This window comes from Eptesicus fuscus, chromosome 5, assembly GCF_027574615.1.
Source record: "Eptesicus fuscus isolate TK198812 chromosome 5, DD_ASM_mEF_20220401, whole genome shotgun sequence".
Taxonomy (NCBI): domain Eukaryota; kingdom Metazoa; phylum Chordata; class Mammalia; order Chiroptera; family Vespertilionidae; genus Eptesicus; species Eptesicus fuscus.
This window is the reverse complement of record NC_072477.1, coordinates 84025365-84049163: the sequence shown is the minus strand read 5'-3', so window position 1 is coordinate 84049163 and position 23799 is coordinate 84025365. Positions and strand designations below refer to the sequence as shown.

Below are 23799 nucleotides of genomic sequence, written 5' to 3'. Positions count from 1 at the left end.
TTGAGTCCTGCTTTAGGTTTTTGGATATAGCAGTAACAAAACAGAGAAATCTCTCTGTCTTCATGAGCCTTATAGTCTATCTGGGTAAGATGGAAAATAACAATAAACATAAGAAATAAAGTATATAGTATTTAGGAGGTGTTACAAGAGAAAACAGAGCGGAGTATAGGTATTAGGGGTATAAAAAGAGGTGTTGCGAGTTGCAATCACTGAGAAGGAGATATTTGAGCAAAAGCTTGAAGAAGATGAGGGAGTCAGCCATGTAGGGGTCTGGGGCAAGAGCATTTTTGGCAGAAGACACAACAGTGTCAAAGTCCTACGAAAGGAGTTTGCCAGGGATGCTTGAAGAATAGCAAAGAAGCCAGTTTGATTGGGATGGAGTTAGAGAGGAAATTAGAGGCCTTATCATTTAGTGCCTTGCAGCCCATCTTAGAGATTTGTATTTTATTCAGAGTGAGCTGAGCAGATGAGTGACATGATATGACATATTTGAAAGAATGCCTTTGGCTGTGGTGGTGAAAATAGGCTTAGGGAAGGGGTTTAAAAGCAGAAACAGGAAAACCAATAGAAAGGCTACTGAAATAATCCGGGAAAGTGACTTTAGTGGCTTTGACCATGGTGGTAACAGTGGAGAAGGTAAGAAAATATTAGGCCTGGCCAATGGTGGCTCAGTGGTTGAGCACTGACTTATGAACCAGGAGGTCATGGTTAAATTCCTGGTCAGGGCATATGCCGGGTTGCGGGCTCAATCCCCAGAATGTGGGATGCAGGAGGCAGCTGATCAATGATTCTCTGTCATCATTGATGTTGTTATCTCTCAGCCCTCTCCCTTCCTCTCTCTGGAATCAATAAAAATATATTTTTTGAAAAAGAAAAAATTGGATTCTGTATATCTTTTGAAGATAGAACCAATATGGTTTTCTAGCAGACTGAATATGGTGAGTCAAAAAAAGAAAGTATGACTTATGGATTTTTGCTTTTGGCCACTGGAAGGATGAAGTTGCCATCAACTGGGATGGTAGGATAAAATCTGGAGCTAACTTTTGGAGCTGTTCAGGTTGGTGGGCTAAAATCACGAGTTCAGTTTAGAAGTTGTTGATCTTGAGATGGTGGTATTAGACTCCAACTGGAGACTTCAAATAGGCAATTGTGTATATAAGTCCTAAGTTCAGGAGTGAGGGCTGTGTTAAATTTGTAAATTTGAGGTTCATTGGACTATACATGGGATTTAAAGCCAAGAGATTGGATGAAAAATTGCAAATAGAGAACTAAGGGTTGAGCCCTGAGGCCCTCCAATATTAAAGAGGCCATTTACTGATTTCAGGAAAGAAGGGAGAGGCAGAGAGAGATAGAAACATCAATGATGAGAATCATATATCAGCTGCCTCCTGCCCCCTACTGGGATCGAGTCCACAACCCGGGCATGTGCCCTTAACCAGAATAGAATCTGGGACCCTTCAGTCCACAGGCCTACACTCTATCCACTGAGCCAAACCAGATAGGGCAAAGAGGCCATTTCTTGATATGACCAAGCAACCTGTGTTTGATAGTATCAACTGAGGTTTGATCTCAATCAACATCAATAGTAAAAACATAGTTGAGATTTTTGAACCAACCATTACTGACTAAAGCAAACCAAGCATATGTTGAATCAAATCCTTTTGTAATCTCAGTAAGTAAAATTGTAAATAAACAATCAATACAAGACTCTCTCAAAATAAACAATATTTTGACATTTGATAATAAAGTAGTTAATATCTCTTACAGAGAAAAATGTTGTGCTCTCAGTTTCATTTTACATCACATTAAACTTCTTAGGCTCATCAGAGAAATATATTGAATATGTATTATGTACCTTAACCTTGGAACTCATTGTCTAAATGTTATACAGGTTCATAGGTGCAATTATGGCATTATACTGTCTCTGATATTTGTCAGACTGCAAAAAAGAGCTGATAGTTAACAAAACCTCTATTATTTGTACTACGTAATTACACTGAAGGCGTGGATTGTCTTTTTTAAATTTTAATTTATTTTTTGTATGTGTGGTCTGTATACAGTTCTCTGATTTACTCAGGTTGAACAGTGTTTGAAGGAGAGCCAACCATGTTCTGAAGAGAGCAAGCAGCCTTTGAAAACAGCTCAGCAATTAACATGGGAATTTTTTCTTTTTCTAAAAGATCAGTATTCCCTGAACCCCAACAGGACATGGAATGGTGGCCTTGAAAGCCCCCTGCTCTCCTATGGGTTGGCTTAGGGTTTCCACATCATGGTTTTACTTATTCCTTCTGTTTAGGAATATTTATTATTTATTTATTTAATTTATTTATTATTTATTTATTTATTTATATTGCTGAAAGTATTACAGATGTCCCTCTTATCCCCCCATTATCCCCTTCTAGTCCCCCTTGTCGCCTGCCCCAGGCCTTCACCACACTCTTATCTGTGTCCATGGGTTATGCATATACACTGAGTGGCCAGATTATTATGATCTCTGAACACATAATAATCTGGCCACTCAGTGTATATCCTATATAATAAAAGGCTAATATGCAAATTGTCCCCTCGACCAGGAGTTTGACCAGCAGGCAGGCTGGCCAACTGCCCATGTCCCCTCCCCCTGGCCAGGCTGGCCCGACCCTACCCATGCACGAATTCATTCACCTGGCCTCTAATATATATACATATATATTATGTATATATATTAGAGGCCAGGTGCATGAAATTCATGCATGGGTGGGGTCTCTAGTGGCTGCTGGCCACCTGCCAGGGCCTCCCTTCCCCTGGCTGCCTGCCGCTGGTGCCCCCTGGTGGTCAGCACACGTCTAACTCCTAGTCAGTCAAACTTCTGCCAGTGGGGCAATTTGCATATTAGCCTTTTATTATATAGGATTATATAGGATATACACTGAGTGGCCAGATTATTATGCGTTCAGAGATCATAATAATCTGGTCACTCAGTGTATGCATACAAGTTCTTTGGTTAATCTCTTCCTACCCACCCCCGCCTTCTCTCTGAGATTTGACAGTATAGGAACATGTCTTTGAAGGCTTAAAGTTGTCTTCTTTTGGTAGCAACTGAAAACTTAGTCTAACACAATTTTATTTTTTCTAGACCATAGCTGCATCATGATAAATACAAATCATAGAGATAAATAGGGAGAACACATTTTTACTCTGTATGAGTAAAATATACTCTATTATTTTGGAGGCTTCATTACAAATTTTATAATATTAAAATCTACAATGATGGTAGTAATCAACTACTACACTGCCATACCTGCTTCATGCTGATAGCTAATAAGTTTTGGGACTATATTCCTCACTGGTTTGAATAGTTTAAGTTCAATTTCTTGGTTACTATCCATCCCTTTACCTTGTGTTATGGACTGAATTGTGTATACCACCAAATCCATGTATTGATGCCCTAACCCTCAGTACTTGGAGATAGGACTATATGGAGATAATAAAGGCTAAATGAGGTCATAAGAATGGGGCCCTAATCCTATAGGACTGGTGTCTTTACAAGACGAGGAAGAGGCACCAGAGCTCTTTCTCTCTATGTTCTCAGAGAAGAGATCAAGTGAGGACACACAGAGCAGATGGCCATCCACAATCCTGGAAGAAGAGCCTCACCAGAAACAACCCTTCATAGCACCTTGATCTTGGACTTCTAGCTGCCAAAACTGTGAGAAAATAAATGCCTGTGTTTAAGCTGCCCAGTTTGTGGTATCTATGGCAGCCTGAGCAGACTAATATATCCTGCTTTATTTTTCCTTGCAATACTTACTATCACATAACCTATGACCTAGAACATAATCTGGACTTCTTGATTTCTTGCCGTGCCATTGTCTGGCATATAGTAGGCATGAAATAAATATTTATGACATAAATAAATTATATGGCTTGCCTAGGAACAAGATATCCTAAACAACGAAACAAAAGACCACATTTCTTTATTTTTAAAATATATTTTTATTGATTTCAGAGAGGAAGGGAGAGGGGAGAGAGAGATAGAAACATCAATGATGAGAGAGAATCATTGACTGGCTGCCTCCTGCAGGCCCCCTACTAGGGATTGAGCAGCAACCTGGGCATGTGCCCTTGACCAGAATAAAACCTGGGACCCTTCAGTCCATAGGCCAATGCTCTATCCATTGAGCCAAACTGGCTAGCACAAGACCACATTTCTTACCACATTGGTATCTCTGACTCAAATCCTTACATTTAGTATCCTCCCCTCCTCTCCCCTCCCCTCCCTCCCCTTCCCTCCCCTCCCTTCCTCTCTCCTCCGTTCTATCCTTTTTTCTTCTTATCTCATTTCTCCATCAGACTGTGTACTCTTTGAAGGCAGGTGCTTTGTCTTACTTGGTGCTCCATGAGTAGATGCTGACATGAGGAGTCCAGATGCAGAGAACACCTGTAGAGAGAGGAGCATGAAGTGATTCAAGGGAGGAAAGGCAGACAATAAAGGATGTGGTGTGAAGCCAGCTACCACTGTGGCAACTGGAGCTTAACCCCGAGGTAAAACTCTGGAAAAGGTTATAAAATACAAGTTGCAAATGATCCTACCTGAGGGATGCTGGACCTGGGGTAGTTATTCACCAACTTCTGAGTCACTGGCCTACCACCACAAGTAGCATGGCTTTTCACAGTTCCAGAAAGTCCTCAGGGATACGGAGGTGCTGAAACTGGCAGCTAGAAATCTGCGGCTGAAATCGGGGGGTGGTCCTAAGAATGTGTGTGGGGGGGTTGTCCCTAGGAATATGGGTGGGACCCTCACAGCAACTGCCACAGCCCTCAATCTTGTCTCTATATTAACACTTAGCATCCAAAGTTTTCCATACTTATTGACACAATATGAAATGTCACATTTCCCCTGTCTTTCAAGTTATCGAGGGACTACAGCTCTCTTACTCATCTGTAATTGCAGCAAACAAGAACTTTATCATTGAAGAGCAATGGAAACAACCGAAAACATTCTTATCCCCAATTCATGCGAAAGCATTCCACACACAAAAAGTATCCTAATTATCTACAGATATCTAAGGGATAGATGGGGTGTGCTGATCCCCAAGTTAATGGTGATGGGATCAAACTTCTGGGCTGTGTGGCCCTGGTCTGACCTCCCATTTAGGCATTAGGCATTTTCTCTTAAGCTCAGTTCTGGAACTGTTCCAACCCTGGGTGTTATTCAATACAGGGTTTCACAAAAAAATTCCACCTCCTTTTATTTATTTTTTCTTGGACCAAGCTTTTAAGAAATGCTAATCTATAGATCCTCCTCCTCCATAATTACACTTGCCAGAGGAGTAGGAGCCAAACAATTAAATTCCCCATAGGTGTTGGGTGTAATAATTCCTCATGAATCAGAAGATTAAGCATGGCAACAACAAATGGAACAAGATGGCCTAAGCTCTGTTTTTGCTGCGGAACAGCAAATAGTGGCAAATCAAAAAGCAGTTCTCCTTAATTACCACTGTATGAGGCAATGGGCTAAAAGCAGGCTCATTTGGTAATGTTTTCTGCATGGCTACGGTATGTACACACAGTGCAGGCTTTGTGCACTGTCTAATAGACAATATTACATACTAGCGTATTGCCGACATTCATTTTATGTGGAGATACAATTGGTACGCCCAGGACACTGGCCTCCAAGCTGTGGGTGCACTGATCTAAAGAAACAGTTTTGCTTGTTCAAGCCAGGCATGACTATTTACATTTAAACACGTTCTTCATGACTTCCAGCATGGCCTGCTAGGTGAAGGTCAGTGAGCAGGACAGCTGCGGTCATGGGCTGTGATCTCAGCGAGGCCTGAAAGCAGTAACTTGTAGCAAGCTTCACCATGTTTACAACTTTTCCTTTCTCTGTACCCTGAAATCAGCTACCCTGCTGATCGGGAGGCCTTTGGGGACATGAAATTTTATAGCAGGAACCAAAGAACTGATGTGGGAAAATGACTAGCAGAGCTGTAGTGTTTTATCTCCTCTCTTCACACCCCAAATTAGACCTGCTTGTTTACTGAAATTGGTCAAACAGTTTAATTAGCATTCCATGTTTGTTATTTCTTTAATCAAGATTTCAAACAGAACAAAGCAACAAGCCAGGCCAGTAATGAGTCTCCTCCACCTACTTTTAAGTTAAATACTTGCTGAGATCCCCATTTATTTTCCAAGGACTTCTCATCGCTGATGTACTTTCAATTATCATCAAGGTTATTGGACTCTGCTTATAAATTCACTAGAGGCCCGGTGCATGAAATTCATGCACAGGTGATGGCGGGGGGCGGGGGAGGGGGTCCCTCAGCCCAGCCTGCACCCTCTCACAATCTGGGACTGCTGGCTCCTAACCGCTCGCCTGCCTGCCTGATCACCCCTAACCACCTCTGCCTTGGCCCCCGCCTCCAAGGTTTCGCCAGGAAGGACATCAGGAATGACATCCGGAAGGTTGTTCAGCTGTCCAGTCTAATTAGCATATTATGCTTTTATTATTATAGATGCTGATTGGCAGTAGGCGACATGTATGTACATAATGTACATATTTATGTTATGTCATAATTATATATAGGTACCCATATCACATGCATTTTTTTAGAAGAAGGAAGTCTCTAGGTTGCTTTATTTATTTTTTATTATGACCATTTTTTAAAACATTTTTTCTTGACTTTTCTTTTCTTTTTTTTTTTTTTTTTTTTTTTTAACGAGGGAGGAAGGGAGAAGGAAAGAGAGAGAAATTTTGGTCTGAGAGGGGAACATCTATTGGCTGCCTTCTGCATACCCCAGACCTGGGATTGAGACCCCACCTCAGGCATGTGCCCTGACTGGGAATTGAACCAACAACCTTTCAGTGCATAGGATGACGCCCAACCAAATAGGCCATACCAACCATACCAAAACATGCATTAAAAGAAAATCTTTATTGTTGAAAGTATTACATATGTTCCCCCCCAACCCCTCATTGACTCCTTCTAGCCTGCCCCTCCCAGGCCTTCATCATCCTATTGTCTGTGTCCATGGTTATGCATACATGCATACAAGTTCTTTGGTTGATTTCTTCCCATCCACCCACCCATCCCAACCTTCCCTCTGAGATTGGGCAGTCTGTTCCATGTATCTATGTCTCTGGATCTATTTGTTCACCAGTCTATTTTGTTCAAAACATGCAGTTTTTAAAGTGAGAAGAGTTGAATGTTTTTCTGATGGAATTTGTGAGATTGTAAGGACCATCTATGAAGAAAATTTATTCACGAGATCTACAGACTCATGTTTGATAGCCCATACATTAACCTTACAGCTTTTATAAAGCTCACTTAAGACATAATAACCAACGATATAAAAAATTATTCTCTAAAAAAGTGCTTAAGCATCTAATTACTTCGGTCTCCATAATAAGTTGAGATGCTTAAAAGAAATGTTGAAGGTCAGGGTTGTCTTGGCAAATGGATTTCATTTTGTTTCATCCAAAATACTACCCTACTTTTAGTTGCAAATGTAGACAACTTAGGCAGCCTTAAAAAAATTATGCAAATCCTAATTGCAAACAGTTTTCCTTTTAGCTTTTTTACATTTAGACTAACTGTAGTAATTATTTGAAAACCTTTTTGAATCCCACACATAATAAAAGGAAATTTTATGCAAACAATAAAGGAGAATTTCAAAGCAGTAAGTGAGGGCGATGCTGATTTGCCTTTAGGAGCTAGTAAACTGGAGAGAAGTTATTTCTGATCTTCCCACTTTCAGTATCATGATTTACTGAGGTTTTGGCAGCTCTACAAAGAACAGCAAAGGGAGCAAAGATTAGTACCTGCCGAGGTACTCAAGGGACAGGTTGTGCAAGAGGAAGGGCTACAGTCCACCGAGTGGTTTATGTGCCACTTCTCCCATTTTGTAGGTATGCCAGACAAAATAGAATAATGATTAAGGATTGTAGAAAGTATAATCAGACTTATGGTGACCATATCACACCTCTGCACCTTGCTGGCTGTGTGACCTCACCTCTCTGAACATTGGTTTCCTCATTTGTATAAGGATAATACTAGTACCTGCCTCATATGATTGGAGGAGTCAATGTGTTAAAACATATGAAGCAAAGCCCTTATAACAGGTCCTGGTGCAAAGCAAGGTCTATGTACCCATTATTATTACACTAGAGGCCTGATGCACAAAATTTGTGCAAGGGGCTTGCAGTCCCGCTTTGTCAGAAGGTCGTCTGGAAGGACGTCCAGAAGGTCGTTCGGCTGTCCGGTCTAATTAGCATATTATGCTTTTACTAGAGGCCCGGTGCCTAGCCTGGTGCACCCTCTCCAATCTGGGATCCCTCTCACAATCCGGTACTGCTGGCTCCCAACTGCTCGCTTGCCTGCCAGCCTGATCACACCCTAACCACTCCCCTGCCAGCCTGATCGATGCCTAACTGCTCCTCTGCTGGCCCAATTGCCCCCAACTGCCCTCCCCTGCTGGCCCAGTAACCCCCAACTACCCTCCCCTGCAGGCCTGGTCGTCCTCAACTGCCCTTTCCTACAGTCCTGGTCCCCCCCAACTGCCCACCCCTGCTGGCCTGATCGCCCACAACTACCCTCCCCGGCCAGCCATCTTGTGGTGGCCATCTTTGACCACATGGGGGCAGCCATCTTGTGCGAGGGTATGAGGGTCAATTTGCATATTACCTCTTTATTATATAGGATTATTATAGATGAGCTACTACTTTAAAGATGTGAATAAAATATCTAAACATGCCCCTGGTTGTAGCTACTTCCTGGGAGTGAGTAGTGTCCATAGCTTGTATAATGACCTGTTCGGGGAAGGCAGGGCATTTGAACTCATCTTGGTGGAGCTTGTGAAAGGCAGCAGCATGTTCTTTCTGAGCCAGTAGGTCTGGGCTTGAAGACAGGCTTTGCCACCCATGGGTCTGTGTATCCTTGGGATAAGTTACTTAAACTCTATGAGCCTCTATTGCAGGCGTCCTCAAACTACGGCCTGCGGGCCACATGCGGGTGTTTTTGCCGTTTTGTTTTTTTACTTCAAAATAAGATATGTGCAGTGTGCATAGGAATTTGTTCATAGTTTTTTTTTAAACTATAGTCCGGCCCTCCAACGGTCCGAGGGACAGTGAACTGGCCCCCCTGTTTAGAAAGTTTGAGGACCCCTGCTCTATTGTATTCATCTGTAAAATGAAGATAATATGGTCCACTTCAGAGATTCTTGAAAGATTAAATGAAATTAGGCATAAGAAGCATTCAGCATTAGCACCTGGTCCACTGGAAGAGGCCCGCATGGAGAACATTGTTTTGCAACTTTAGTACCATTGACATTGGGGTCAGATAATTCTTTGGGGTGGGGGGCTGTCCTGTGCACTGTAGAGTAGCTAGTAACATCCCTGGCCTCTATCCACTAGATGCTAAAAGCACCCCTGCCACCCTCAATCGTTACAACAAATAATGCCTCCAGACATTGCCAAAGGCTTCCTGAAGGGTAGAGAAGAATTTACCCCAGATTGAGGGAGAGAATGTATACTAAGAAACAGGAATATCCACATATGATTTTCCTCTTTGAAAAAGTCAGCCTTCTATCAATGAGCCGAGGAGAGGGGAGGAGTAAAATCAAAAGCAATTATTGCATCCAGTTTGCCCCAAGTTCCTGGGGACTCTCTAGAGGTCTGTAATTGCAAAGGTCAGAGGTGAGAGGATGTTTCGTAGTTCTATTCCTCCCACTAATTTTCTTACTAACTGATGGGGGCCTCGTGAGTCCGTCTCCCTTGGTCCCAGAGAGCTTTCCCTGTTAGTGGAAGGCCTATGGAATAAGACTGGTGCCTTTTGGTTTCAACTAGCAAAGTGAATTGCTAGTGAAATCGCTACCCGCATTCTTAAGTTCCTTTGGAAGCAAGCAAGGAAATCAGGGCTGTATTTTAAAATTTCAGCCTGGTGTTATTTGAATTTGTTTACTCTTTTTAATGCTGCTATGGTTCAGGTATTAATTTATACCCTGATAGGCTATGCTGGTTACTCTAATTTAAACAAAGATAGAAATATTTAAATGGCAGAAAATGGAGTAAAATGGCTTTATTCATATATTCAACAAATATTTATCGAGAGTTTACCATTTATCAAGAGTGCAAGACTCTGTTCAGGAGGTTTGGGTTGTATCAGGGAACAAAACAGCCAAAGCTCTCCTTCCTCCCACAAATGAGCCAATCAATTTTCAAGGCAGTAACAGCCTGATGAACAAGGAGGCTAAAACAGGCTAGAACACCTCAACCCAATTGATTCCCTTTTCCTCTTTCATATCTGTTCTGCTTTCAATGTTCTTTCTCCCCCAGACTTCCTGCCCTTAATTTGCCATACCATGGAACAGAGATGCAATAGGTGAGTTGAATATGGCTTTTTGTATATAATTCTCAGTCTTCTTTTGTCAGCTGTAGGCTTTCAAGATGAAAAAGGGCCATCCTATCTGGATCGAAAGAGATGTTTGCTTTTGGGTTAAGAGCCTGGTCATTATGCTATAGGTTCCAGGGTACTTGAATCTCTGTGCTGCTCAGTCTCAGTTTTGAAGATTACAAATACTGGTGAACCCTCCCCCCTTTCCCACCTGTGTTACATAGCCTGCATGGGAGACCCAGCCCTTGGGTTGTTTCCCAAACTCCCTTTGCTCTCTCTACTCTATGGCCATACAAAATTGTGTTAGAGTAAAACAACCCTAGGGGCTAGGATTCCAGACATCTTGGCACATTGGTCTCCAAGGAATAGCATATATTCTTGTGCAAAGTGGTTCCTTATTTTTGATCAAAAGTTTGTTCACTTGTTTATAGGCTAGGTATTAATTGTGAGAACTGGATTAAAAAAGAAAAAGATAATTATGAAATAGGCCTTAGGGTGTCATCACTAGACTGCCTGTGTGTGAGAACAATTCCTGGGGATTCATCGTTAATGTGTTAAGCAATTATGGGTTGTGTTTCAAAAGAAACGAAAGAGAGAAGTATTTGGACCCCAGGTTTAAGGGTAGGAAGAAATGAGAGGCTAAATAGGTGTTTGATTTTAGGTTGATTCCAAGTTTTTGGGCTTTTACTTTGGCATCTATTTTTATGACAATATTTACTTACCACAGTCTGTAATATACTATGGATTGAAATTGTCCTTTTTAAAACTCATATAGAACACTGAATTAAAATATGACTAATGAAGTTGTTTTACTGCTTTACATTGTCCCTAACATACTAAACACAGTTGTTCATTGAAAGGACTGTTAGCTGACTTGGAAAGATTTGTAAATAATACTGAGTACATAGATTTGTCAGAATCACTTCCTCTATGGCCATACAAAAAAGTGTTAGAGTAAAATAACGCTAGGGGCTAGGATTCCAGACATCTTGGCACATTGGTCTCCAAGGAATAGCATATATTCTTGTGCAAAGTGGTTCCTTATTTTTGATCAAAAGTTTGTTCACTTGTTTATAGGCTAAGTATTAATTGTGAGAACTGGATTAAAAAAGAAAAAGATAATTATGAAATAGGCCTTAGGGTATCATCACCTAAGATGGGACATCATCTTTTTCATAATTCTTCTCTAAGTTGGTCTAAAAATATTATTCATCTTATAGTCTTAGCATCTAGTAACTAACCACAGGTGGACATTCAAACAGCCATTGAACTTGGTCTATGAATGTGCAGTACTTGGGATTATTTCCTTCACATTAAGGGAAAACAAGTTTAGACTCTCTGTAAAGGAGTGAAATGTGTATTTTCTAAAGTTTTTTTTTTTTCTTTCTGTGATTTATCTCCTCTTTCTTTACTTAGCTCTCTATAGCAAAGCACAGTGGTACAGGCAGGACTAACCCAAGATGATAGGCCGTTGTGAGTACAGAGGTATAAAAACGTTGTGCCCCCTGTAGGAAAGGGGTCAAGTCAGATTTTCAAGCTAAACAAAATTTGCTGTAGTAATATGCTTTATCATTAATGACAAGCAATTTCCATAGCAACTAGTTGCCACCTGTCTCTCACATACCAGTTCTGTATGCTATGAAACAAAATAAGAGCACACTGCAAAGTCAGTTGTGGGGCCACAAGTCTAAAGTAGGAATGAAAGTCCATGTTGGTACTCAGAATTTAGCTAGTGGCGTGTATGGTTCACTATGTTCCCAAAGCATCTATATAATAAAGACTGCCGGCGCCCTGATCCAGCACTGACTGCCTAGGGGGCTGCGGATCAGGCCCAGAAAGAGACCTGCAGAGAGAGTGGTAGGGTCTGATCCGTAGCCTTTGTGGCAGCCGTTGATCAGAACTTGCCTCTCTCTTTCTCTCCTGGCCTGGCCAACAGCCGCACCTCCATTTCTCTCCAGGCCTCCACTGGGGCTGCTGATCAGCCCTGCCTTTCTGATCAGGCCCCATTGATAGGCCCAGAGATGCTGACTGGCATAGAAACTGACCAATCAGAACCAAATCTGGGTCAACTCTGAGGAGCCAATGGCTGCCTAGGAGACGGAGCTTTTGACGCTGACTGGCATAGAAACTGACCAATCAGAACCAAATTGACTGGCAGAGGAGGGCAGTTGGGGGTGAGATCAGGCCAGCAGTGGAGGGCAGTTAGGGGTGATCAGACCAGCAAGGGAGGGCAGTTAGGCGTGATCAGGCAGGCAGAGGCAGTTGGGGGCTCGATCAGGCATGCAGAGGCAGTTAGGGGCAATCAGGCAGGCAGGCAGAGAGGTTAGGGGCAATCAGGCAGTCAGGCAAAGGGGTTAGGGGCAAACAGGTAGGCAGGCAGGTGAGTGGTTAGGAGCCAGCAGTCCCAGACTGTGAGAGGGTGTCCGACCGCCAGTGTAGGCCCGATCCCACAGGCCTAAACTGGCAGTCGGAAATCCCCTGAGGGGTCCCCGATTGGAGTGGGTGCAGGCTAGGCTGAGGGAACCTCCCCCTTTGTGCACGAATTTCATGCACCAGGCCTCTAGTTAAGCAATAAAATAAAATAAAACTTAAGAGAATTTGACTTTTTAAAAAGACCAAAGTGGTTGATCCATTATTTAAAAAATGCATTGATTTTAGAGAGAGAGGAAGGGAGAGAGAGAGAGAGAGAGAGAGAGAGAGAGAGAGAGAGAGAGAGAGAGAGAGAGATTTGTATGAGCTACCTGGCCAGAGTGAGAATTTGATTTTTTAAAAAATGAATAAACAGTGCTGATCTCACATAGCATATTGGCTAAAGGCACAGCTCTGGAGTTGGAGGAGACTGGGGTCTGAATCTGAGCTTCTCCACTTACTTGGGTGAATGACCCTGGGCAAATGGCTTAACCCCTGTAAGCATCACAGGGTGAAACTCTTAGGCTGTTAAAAGGATTAAACTGGATAATGTTTGTAAGGCACTTAGCTGAGGTGAGCACTCCCTTAAGTGATAGCTGATAATGTCTGCTGGCTGGCAGCAGGTGAATTGAGCACATAGCAAGGACACAACACATGGTTCTTGCTGATTTATTGAGTTAGATCACTAGTGGACCACAACTCAGGAAACCCAGGTCTCCAAGTCACATACTCAACAAGCTCTCTCTCCAATTTACTGTGTATATATTTAAGCATATACACAGAGGCACGTAGTCTTTTCTAAAAGTTCTTAGTTTATTAATCCTCTCATGAAAAATCTGCACAATCACCACAGATAGTCACTGAAGAATCTTTTTTTTCTTTTTTTTTTTAAAATATATTTTATTGATTTTTTTAGAGAGGAAGGGAAAGGGAGAGGGAGAGAGAGTTAGAAACATCGATGAGAGAGAAACATCAATCAGCTGCCTCCTGCACAGCCCCTACTGGGGATGTGCCTGCAACCAAGGTACATGCCCTTGACCGGAATCGAACCTGAGACCCTTGAGTCCGCAGGTCGATGCTCTATCCACTGAGCCAAACCGGCTAGGGCTCACCGAAGAATCTTTACTCCTTTCTGCCAGCACCAACACTGGCCTTTGCAGTCCCCCTGACTTTCTTCATTCTGTTCTTGCGTTCCTTTCTCTGTTTTCTGGAGGTCTTCTTCTTCTCAGATAAGCCATGTCTTGCAAGTCTATGCTTGGGTTCATTTTTCTTTGTGTGATCCAAGGAATCACAAATCATGCCGAAGCCAGTGGTCTGGCCACTACCAAAGTGGGTTCTGAATCCAAACACAAAGATGACATCTGGTGTGGTCTTATACATTTTGGCTAGTTTTCCCCAAACTTCTGTCTTGGGTGCTGTTGCCTTCCCAGGGGGAAGGACGTCAATGACCATTTGCTTCCGCTGAAGTAGTCTGTTGGTCATGAACTTCCTGGTCCAGATAGTTACCGTGTCATTCATGATGAGAGTTGATCTTCAAGCAGCCAGGGAGGAAAAGAGCAGGCACAGTCTTTGAATGATTTAATTGTGATCTCTACATTTCAGAAGTATCTTCCCAATACCAAAGAATTTAGCAGGTCGCTTACGCTTTCTAATGACACCCCGCATCGACAAATCTCTGAGACAGCTGAATTTCGTTTTCTTTGAACTCTCCTTGATTATGTCTCTAACCCCTTTAGTATTCCTCTTACCCCCTGAGTCTTGGCGCTGTGCTGAGGATTATTATTTTCAAACTATAAGAGAAAGTTTATTTGGAAAATCACAGAGGTAGAAAAGTGAGCTGTCGAAATACTGGGCTCAGGAAACAAGTTACAGAGGCAAAAGAAGGGGCCCTTGGAGCTTAGGAGAGAGAAGGGTAAATAAAAGTAATGTAGTGGGGGGGGTGGTGGTGGTGGTGAGAACAGGGATGGGAGGGGGAGGACTGGGAAGACCCAGGAGTGCTCCCGATAGAGAGAGCTTACTGTGCTGAGGCCTACTAGAGATGTTAACCACTCGGAGGCATTTCAAAATCACTGGGATGGTGAACACATGCCACACTTCCTTTTTCATTGACCTATCTGCCAAAGAAAACCTATTCAATGACCAGAACCAGTCTTATCAGGGGACATACCTCTTTCCCTGCTATGTATCATAAAACGATAAGATAATTAGGATCTGTCCAATCCTAAACTAGGTTGCAGTGCACAAGCTAAAAATCACAAACATTTTCCCCTTAACTAATAATTACCTGAATGCTATGTTAGCAATAGGTCACCTCATAGCTAACTTAGGGTCGTTCTCGGCACCCACAACTCCATCACCCATCATATTTAAATTTGGGGGTTTGTCCCCTTTAAACAGCCTTCAGCTGTCTGTTTTCTGTCTAGACTCACTGCTTTTTCTTAGTTCAGCCCTCCTGTCTCCCTCCTGAATTTCTGTGACAGTCTATTGGCTGGTCTCGTCCTCTCCTATTCATTTTCTACACTTTAGTCAGCATGATTTTATAAAATGCTAATGTAATCATGTTACTGTCCTTGAAAAAGAACTTTCAGTGGGTTTCCATAACCTCCATAATAAATGTCCTTAGCCATCTAGTCTCTCTAGTCCCATCTTCCATTATTATGAGTTTTCTCGGGATACCAACCTACACTAAGCCTCCCCATGCTTCTTGCCTTTGCCCAGGCTTTCTTCTACATGAAACATCCCCCATTCCTGTCTGCTCTTCAGAGTCCTGCACAGCTGTCATCTCTTCTTTGAGAATTTTCCCATTTTCTTTTCCCCTAAAGATCATAACTCCTCCTTTGTTATAGTTTTATATATTGATTGTAATACTATTACTTAAAAAATACTTTATTTTTTCTTATTAGACACTTGTGTGTCTCACAGGTAAGGCCTAGATCTCATTTATTTTGATACACTTAGGGCCTGGGAATATAAGTACTTAATAAAATTGTGTTGATTAAAACACATTTAACATTTCCAAGAATAGCATGGTCTTTTAAAAATCTGTGCTAATAAAAGAACTTTATTGGAATCATGTTTCTCTATCATTCTTTTTTAAATGGAATTCATTGGTTATTAAAATTATGTAGGTTTCAGGGTCTATATCATCCTTGGGTCTTCATGTACAACTCACAAAATTATAGTACCCTATTCTAAAAATAAGTAGTATTATAATTCTCTGCTTCTCATAATTAAAATTATTTTTATACTTGATAACATGCAAAAATGCTCACAGGATTAAAAAATTAGGATATAAAATTACATATTCAGAATATCCAAATTTAGTAAAAAAACAATATCAACTAAAATATATAAGCCTGGATGAAAAGCCATACAATATCAACCGTGTTTGTTGGTGGGTTGAAGGATTATGGATAATTTTTGTTTTTTTGTATGTTTCTATTCCATATTCTTTACCAAAACCATGTACTTTATAACCAGAAAAAATATTTTTAATAGTGATTGACATGGATGCCAAGTTATTTTTTCAGAAGGATTACCTAAACTCACTTACTCTTGTTACTTTAGAGACAGAAGGTAGGGAAATGTCTTTGATTGTTGATCCTTGTTCTTAGTCCTAATTCCCTTTTGGTATAGGATTTGAACTTAACTCAGTGCTTTAAACCGCATATCACCATTTCCACTAGATGTCACCAAACTACTGGCAAATGTAGCTCAAATGCTCTGCACATATTCAAACAGCTTTAAAAATATTTTTAAAACCCCCTTATTCAGTATTCCTTGGTATCACACAAAGCTTTCAAATTTTGAAAAATTAATAAGAAAAATGACTGTTACATAAGGTTCTGTTCTCTTACATAACAAGTGAGGGCTTATATGGATCCTTCAGCTTTATTTAATCTATATTTTATTAGCTTCTTAATATAAATATGTGGAGAACATTGATGCCACGGGCCCTGTTTAACTTTAAAAAGAATGATTTCCAGGTGATTTCAAGCTCTCCTTTTATATAAAACACAGAGCAAAAGAAGGCCCGAATCCTGAAGCTCCTTTCTGGACCCAATACAGTTCGCTTCCATCACAGAATGACTAGCCCCTTGGTTAATGAATAAAAATATCTCTCACTATTGGGATGATTTCAGGACACTTTAATTTATTGTAAAGCTGTTTATGGCTCATTTTATGTTGCAGAAAGCAAAGCAAATAACTTTTCCTCGAGGAACGAAAGAAGGCATCTCTTCTTGAATCTAACAAAGGGCAGCTAGAGAGCCATGATTTTTTTAAATGTATAAACCTATTTACTCTGTAGGTTTATAACTAGTCAGTTTTGTGATTGGCTCAGTGAACAACTAAAGTTGGGGGTTGGAGGAAGCTTGTTTCCAGTCATTTTTGCTTGGGATTGAAAGTGGTTGGCCAATCAAAAGACATTTAAATCAGGCAGGGCTCTTGGAAAGACATCCATGTACTGTCTCCTGCATCATTGCTTTCTTTTGTGGTGTTTGGTTTTTTAACATGTGATGCATTATTTTTCTTGTGCTACACCATGGGACGACAAGGCATATCAGTTTGTAAACAAAAGTCTGACTAAAATTTTCAGATTCTTTCTTTCTCTGAAATATATATTTTTTCAATTGTTTCCCTTTTTAAAATAGCACATGCTAATCTCTTTCTCCAGTCTTAAGGACTTCTGACTATTGTCTATTTTAAATTTCCTCTGTCCCTTTTACTGGCTATTGTACCATATTCTCAGTATAAATATAAAAAAATAACAGTGTTTCTGCACGGGTTTATCAGTTATGACCTTAAATTTACAGGCTTGTGCCCTGCACACTGTTTCGCTGATTATACACATAAAGTTCCATTATACAAAGAAGTCAGATCTGTGTTAGACCCTTTTGCAATATTGTAGTATGTAATTGCGATTTATTTCTGCTGCCCTAGGCATCGCCTTCAAAGTTTTCTCCTTGAGCCTGTCACATGGAATATCCATCTGAGTCCCTCTATATGGTGACAAGCCTCAACTGTAAAGTGGAGAAGCTGTTTTTGGATGTTTTTCTCCAGATATTTGGATTTGCTTCTCCATAGCACTTTAAAAACAAATAGTTTCCACTAGCTATATACAAGGCCTGATAAGCTCTCCCCCTTGATACCTTTTAAAATATTATTCAGTGCCTTCCTAAAGCTCCTCTCTTTTAACTCTGAAGCATAGTGCATTTCCTCTAATTGTTATTTTTATATTCACCGCCTCCTCGCTACAATTGATTACTGAGATGTAGGTAGAAACAGGATTTTACTGGTGGGATCTCATCCATGAAATGACTCCAGCTCCTCAGTCTAAGACTGCAACTTCACATCTTTTGAAGTGAAAGTTCATTTTAGGGTGGGTTAATTTCTTTAAAAATATTTGTGGTAATTTGCTGCGTTTTTGAAACTTCCTGTGTTCTAATGAGTAAAAATGAAAGGTATTGGTATCCACACAATGTGGTAAAAAAGAATTATGGCACTAAATTTTATATTGTCAATTGCTTTGGGAGTCAGCCATGAAAACTTGCTCAGCTCATCACTGAGGGATATTGAAACACATTTCTTGCCGACATCGTGTCATCTGTGGTGTGGATGGAACCTTCATGCTGACAAATACTGCATAAATGGCTGTTAGAGCCAGTAGGCATTCCTGATGATTAACTATAAAAATGTTTTTGACTCTGGTTGCTGACAAGAATGACAATGCTTTGGCCAGACTGGCCTCCTTCTGGACACCAAAGGATGTTCCAGTCTTGGTTTTACCATCTGGTTTCAAAACAAGCCAGGAACAATGAAGAGAAGAGAGTCGTTTAAAGAGGCAGCAGCAGATTAATTCTTCTGGCTGTAAAATCTTTCTTTGATAAATAAAAAAAATGCACTGAGGCCTGGAGGAAAAACAACAACAGCTTCTGAAATTCTATTTTCTAGGATAGATAAGGTATGCTGAACATCTTCATAAGGCAAAGGGACCTGACTATATGAGTCACAAATAATCTTTATGCAAAAATAACAGATGAGTCAGTTTGTACCATAGAGCTTAAGTTTTTAGTATGCCCGAAGGAAGACCAAACATATTTCATAAGAATTATTTCTTTCTAAGCAAATTTAAATTTATTAATCAGATGTAAGAATATTTAGTTCTGCAAATGATAATAAAAGCAGCAACAATAATAGTTTTTCTATAATGCTTTATAATTTCCAAAGGCTTTCAACTAGATCATTTCCTTTGAACCTCACAAAAATCTTATGCTACAGATATTTTTATATCTTCAATCTTCACACAGGAAACAAACTTAGAAAGTCTTCATTTATCTGAGGTCACAAAGCAAATGGCAGGCATGGGGGCAGAGGAACTCTAACTCTGGTGATTGGTTGCCAAAGCTAGTAAACTTCCAACTACCTCACTCTGTATCATTTCCTCCTGGCAACATTCCCATGGTACAAGGAAAGCCAGCTTAATTCCATGAGTATAACTTGAAGAATAAAATATTGCCTTATTTTTTCATGTAACTTGCCATAATTTTGCACAGAATGCTTCTTACACTTGAGATGCTAATGCAATGGACTGTTTTGTTTTATCGTAAATGAGAACTTGAATTGTGTAGGTGATGCAGTATAAACTATAATTGACTTGGGAGGGAAAGTATGGGGTTCAAAAGGGCTTACTTGTAAAGTGCTGTTGCTTGAATAATGAGTGAACAAATCTCCACATTTTTCTTGTCTCAGAATTGCTTCTTTTCCCATTCTTGTTTTTTATACCTTACATCTGTAATGTCCTTGCCTCTATGCAAACAGAATGGTACTTTCATAAAGAGAAGAAAAAGTAATGCTAAAGATAAAAGATAAACCCACCTCTATTTAGTCTTGTAACTGACACAGTAAATAACATATCATGTTTATATTTCAGAGCCAAGATTAAACTCTGATCACTCCTTGAGGTCTTCCTTGGAAATTCAGACCCATAGATTCCTCCTTTCTCTGAATTGCTGTAGTACTTATGGATGATCCAGCAGGTAATTTTCAGTAAGTTAAATTATAATAAACTAAATTTTAATTAATTAAATAATACATTGGATTACTTAATAAATAAAATTTAATAAAATCTTCAGTGTTTTCCAGTTGTTACACATGTTAGTTTTCTCTCTCCTATCAGACTCCAACTCACTGAGGTTATAAATCATGATTTATATTTTTATTGTAAGCTCCATAATAAATATGCTGGTACATAATCATGTCTTCAACAAATTCTTGTTGGCTATTTAAAAAATAAGACATAGAGATATGTGAACTAGCAGTCCTATTCAGACACAGAAGGATAGAGATGGAGAGTAAGGATCGGATGAGGGCAGAGGGGAAAAGAGAAGGAAAGTGATTGACCACCTGTATTACATAACAAGTATTCTGCCAAGTCCCCTAATGTGATCCTCCTACCAACCCTATCCTTACTTTACAGAAGAAAAGTGATGTATGACAACATTTGTTTTCTCATCTGAAGCTTGGGGTAGCTAGGTAATTGGGAACCATTCTGAGAAGAGCTGGATATAGACAAGCCAAAAATATATGAGCTGGCAATCTAGCCTAAGAGTACCTCTTTACTGGTATCATTTATCTTCTGGCTTTGAATGCTCCTTCCTCAGGAGCATTGTCTTCTCGGTCTCAGTTGCTAAATTTGCCGGTGACCCTTGGGGTTTTCCTGCTGATACTGAAGAATTTTCTCAGAGTTGCCTTCTTCAAACCTTCACCCGGGTCTGTTGGTTTTGGGCTGCCCACTCAGGGACAGCACGAGACAGGGAAGCTGCTTAGTTCTACCTTCTGAGGCTTTGAGGTCGTCATCCGCTTTGGAGTCCACTTCCAGTCCATCTGCGGGCACTCCTGAGCAAACAGAATGAGACCGATAACATCATTTTTACTTTCTGCCAAAATCAAGCAGATCAATTCAGTTCCTACCATGCTTAAATAGGTGCCAGGATGAAATTCGGCTGTATATGCAGGTACCAGGATGAACCTTTTCATCATTGTTTCATTTGGCCCTCCCCGAAATCAGCAGAAAGTCTGGGTAGTTTAACGCATCTTCTACTAATTATCAAATGTTATGGATAAATTATTAGTTTGTTTTGATTGGTTATGTATTTATTTATTTATTTTTTAATTCTCACCCAAGGACATGCTTAGAAAGAGGAAGAGAGAGAGAGAGAAAGGCCCATCATTTGCCTTCCATACGCTCCCTGACCGGGGATCAAACTCACAACCCAGGTATATGCTCTGGCCAGAAATTAAACTAGCAACCCTTTGGGGCACAGAATGGTGCTTAACTAACTGAATCACTCTGGCTGGGCTGATTGGTTATGTTTTAAAAAATTGTATTATATAGTTGTAGAGCTGAAAATAACCTAAAGAGTCCTAGTATTATTAGGCAAGTGTTGCAGAGGCCTGTATCCATCAAAAGTGAATATATACATGACCTATGTCAGGAATGGTAGTGGTTGGGAGGTGGTAAATTAAAATTCAGATTCTTGCCCCCTCTTTGTAATTTCCCCAATCAGAATCTCTGCCAGTAGAGCACAGGATCTTCATCTTAAAAGTAAGTTCCCAAGGTGAGAACTACTCTCATTGACTGTGCAGCCTACTTGATTCTGTTTACCAACAGTGGGTGAAATTATTTTCCTTTTACAAATGAAGGAACTTTGAGATGTTAACAGATTTATCCACTATTACAGAATTAGAAAGTGGCAGGGCCCAAATCTCAGTATTCAACATAGATTATGCTCTTTTTTATTTTATTTTATTTTGTTTTTTAAAATATATTTTATTGATTTTTCACAGAGAGGAAGGGAGAGGGATAGAGAGCTAGAAACATCGATGAGAGAGAAACATCGACCAGCTGCCTCCTGCACACCCCCTACCGGGGATGTGCCCGCAACCAATGTACATGCCCTTGACCGGAATCGAACCTGGGACCCCTCAGTCCACAGGCCGACGCTCTATCCACTGAGCCAAACCGGTTTCGGCTCTTTTTTAAAAATTTATTGTTGAAAGTATTTTCCCCCCATTGACACCTTCGAGCCCACCCCCACCTCCTGCCCCAGATCCTATTGTCTGTGTCCATGGATTATGCATTCAAGTTTTTTATAGTTGATTTCTTCCCACCCATCCCCACCTCCCCTCTGAGATTCGACTATCCATGCTTCTATGTCTCTGGATCCATTTTGTTCAATCTATTTTGTTCATTAGATTCCATATATGAGTGAGATCATGTGATACTTGTCTTTCTCTAACTGTATGCTCTTTTTAAAAACAAATATATTTTTAAAATCCTCTCCTGAGGGTACGCTTTTTTTAAAAAAAAAGTTGATTTGAGAGAGAGAGAGAGAGAGAGAGAGAGAGAGAGAGAGAGAGAAACATTGATGTGAAAGAGAAACAGTGATTTGTAGCCTCTCATACTCACTCTGACCAGGGATTAAACTTAAAACCTAGGTATGTGTCCTGATCAGGAATCAAACCTGCTACCTTTTGGTGTATGGGATGATGCTCCAACCAACTGAACCACACTGGCCAGGGCAGATTATGCTCTTAACTACTGAGCATTACTCTCTCAAGAGTACAGTATAATCGTAGCAGAGCTGCTTATTAATGTGAGAATGGAAAATAAGCTAATTCCTAGCATCAGGGGATTGATTAAAAAAATTATGCTATAGCCATATAATGGGAAAGTATATTCAGATATTAAAAGTTGTACTAGAGATAGTATGTCCCAGATAGGAATTTGAGCCAAAACATGAGATATTTTCAAATGGTTCATTATATTTTTGTGTCTTTTTCAATGGAGTCCATATTAAGATAGAACCACAACATTAGAAAGCTGATTATTTGGCCAGAATTAACCAAATCCTCCTGGTCTCCCTCAATGTAGAACCTCTTGATCATTTTAATTCCAACTGTCACCATTGTAGGCCTTGAATCCAATGGTAGTACAGAGAGGTAATCCTATATAATAAAAGCATAGTATACAAATTGTTCCCTCAACTGGGAGTTCATCTAGGAATTTGACCAGAGGGTGGGGCCGGCTAAAGGAAGGGAGGGAGGCCTGGCCAGCAGCCACTAGGGATCCTACCAGTGCATGATTTTCATGCAGTGGGCAACTAGACATAAATAAGGAATTGTATTCTTGTCAATCTAAACTAACTGGATTCCCAATATTCTGAAAGGGCCTCACTTAATAGGATGATTCTGACTCTGAACCCTATTTGACTGAATAAAAAATGATGGAGGGGACCTGACAAATTTGGCTCAGTGGATAGAGCCTTGAGCCACCGATTGAAAGGTTCTGGGTTCGATTCCAGTTGAGGGCATGTACCTTGGTTGCAGGCTCGATCCCCAGTAGCGGGTGTGCAGGAGGCAGCTGTTCGATGTTTCTCTCTCATCGATGTTTCTAACTCTCTATCCCTCTCCCTCTCCCTCTCTGTAAAAAATCAATAATAAAAAAAATATATGGAGGTTATCACCAAAGCCCAGAACATCACCAGTGGTCACCTTGACTATCAGAGTGGCAGCTGTTTCTGACCACTGCCAATGTGAGCTGATTGGGTGATGGGTTGTCAGGTCAGCATACACCTGGCTTTGCTTCTTACTCTGTACATGATTTTGACATATTTGCTAGGAATATGCTTTATTAAGTTCTTCAGAGAGTCAGGAAGAAGACATTAACATTATAAACCCAAAATACTGTACTTGTAAAATATAAAATTAAATGCAAAACTGAGATACTTATTGTATAATCTCAATTTGCTGGAGTTTAACTACTTAGAGTTATCTATTAATTGATGTGTGTGTGCATGCCCATAGACACTCCAATATTATGAGAAACTAGAGGCCCGGAGCACAAGATTCGTGCACTGGGGGGCGAGGGGGTCCTGCACCCTGGCCTGCACCCTCTCAGTCCCCCAGGGGTTTGGGCCTAAGCCGGCAGTCAGACATCCCTCTTGAAGTCCAGGGC

At 40.6% G+C, this 23799-nt stretch overlaps 1 protein-coding gene across 1 annotated transcript; it reads right to left on the bottom strand.

The window, feature by feature from the left end:
- Positions 1–13904: 13904 nt before the first annotated feature.
- Positions 13905–14300, bottom strand: LOC103296346 (40S ribosomal protein S24-like). Its single transcript, XM_054715614.1, has one exon. It carries the CDS (start codon positions 14298–14300, stop codon positions 13905–13907), a length of 396 nt encoding a protein of 131 aa, XP_054571589.1.
- Between the last annotated feature and the right edge of the window lie 9499 nt (positions 14301–23799).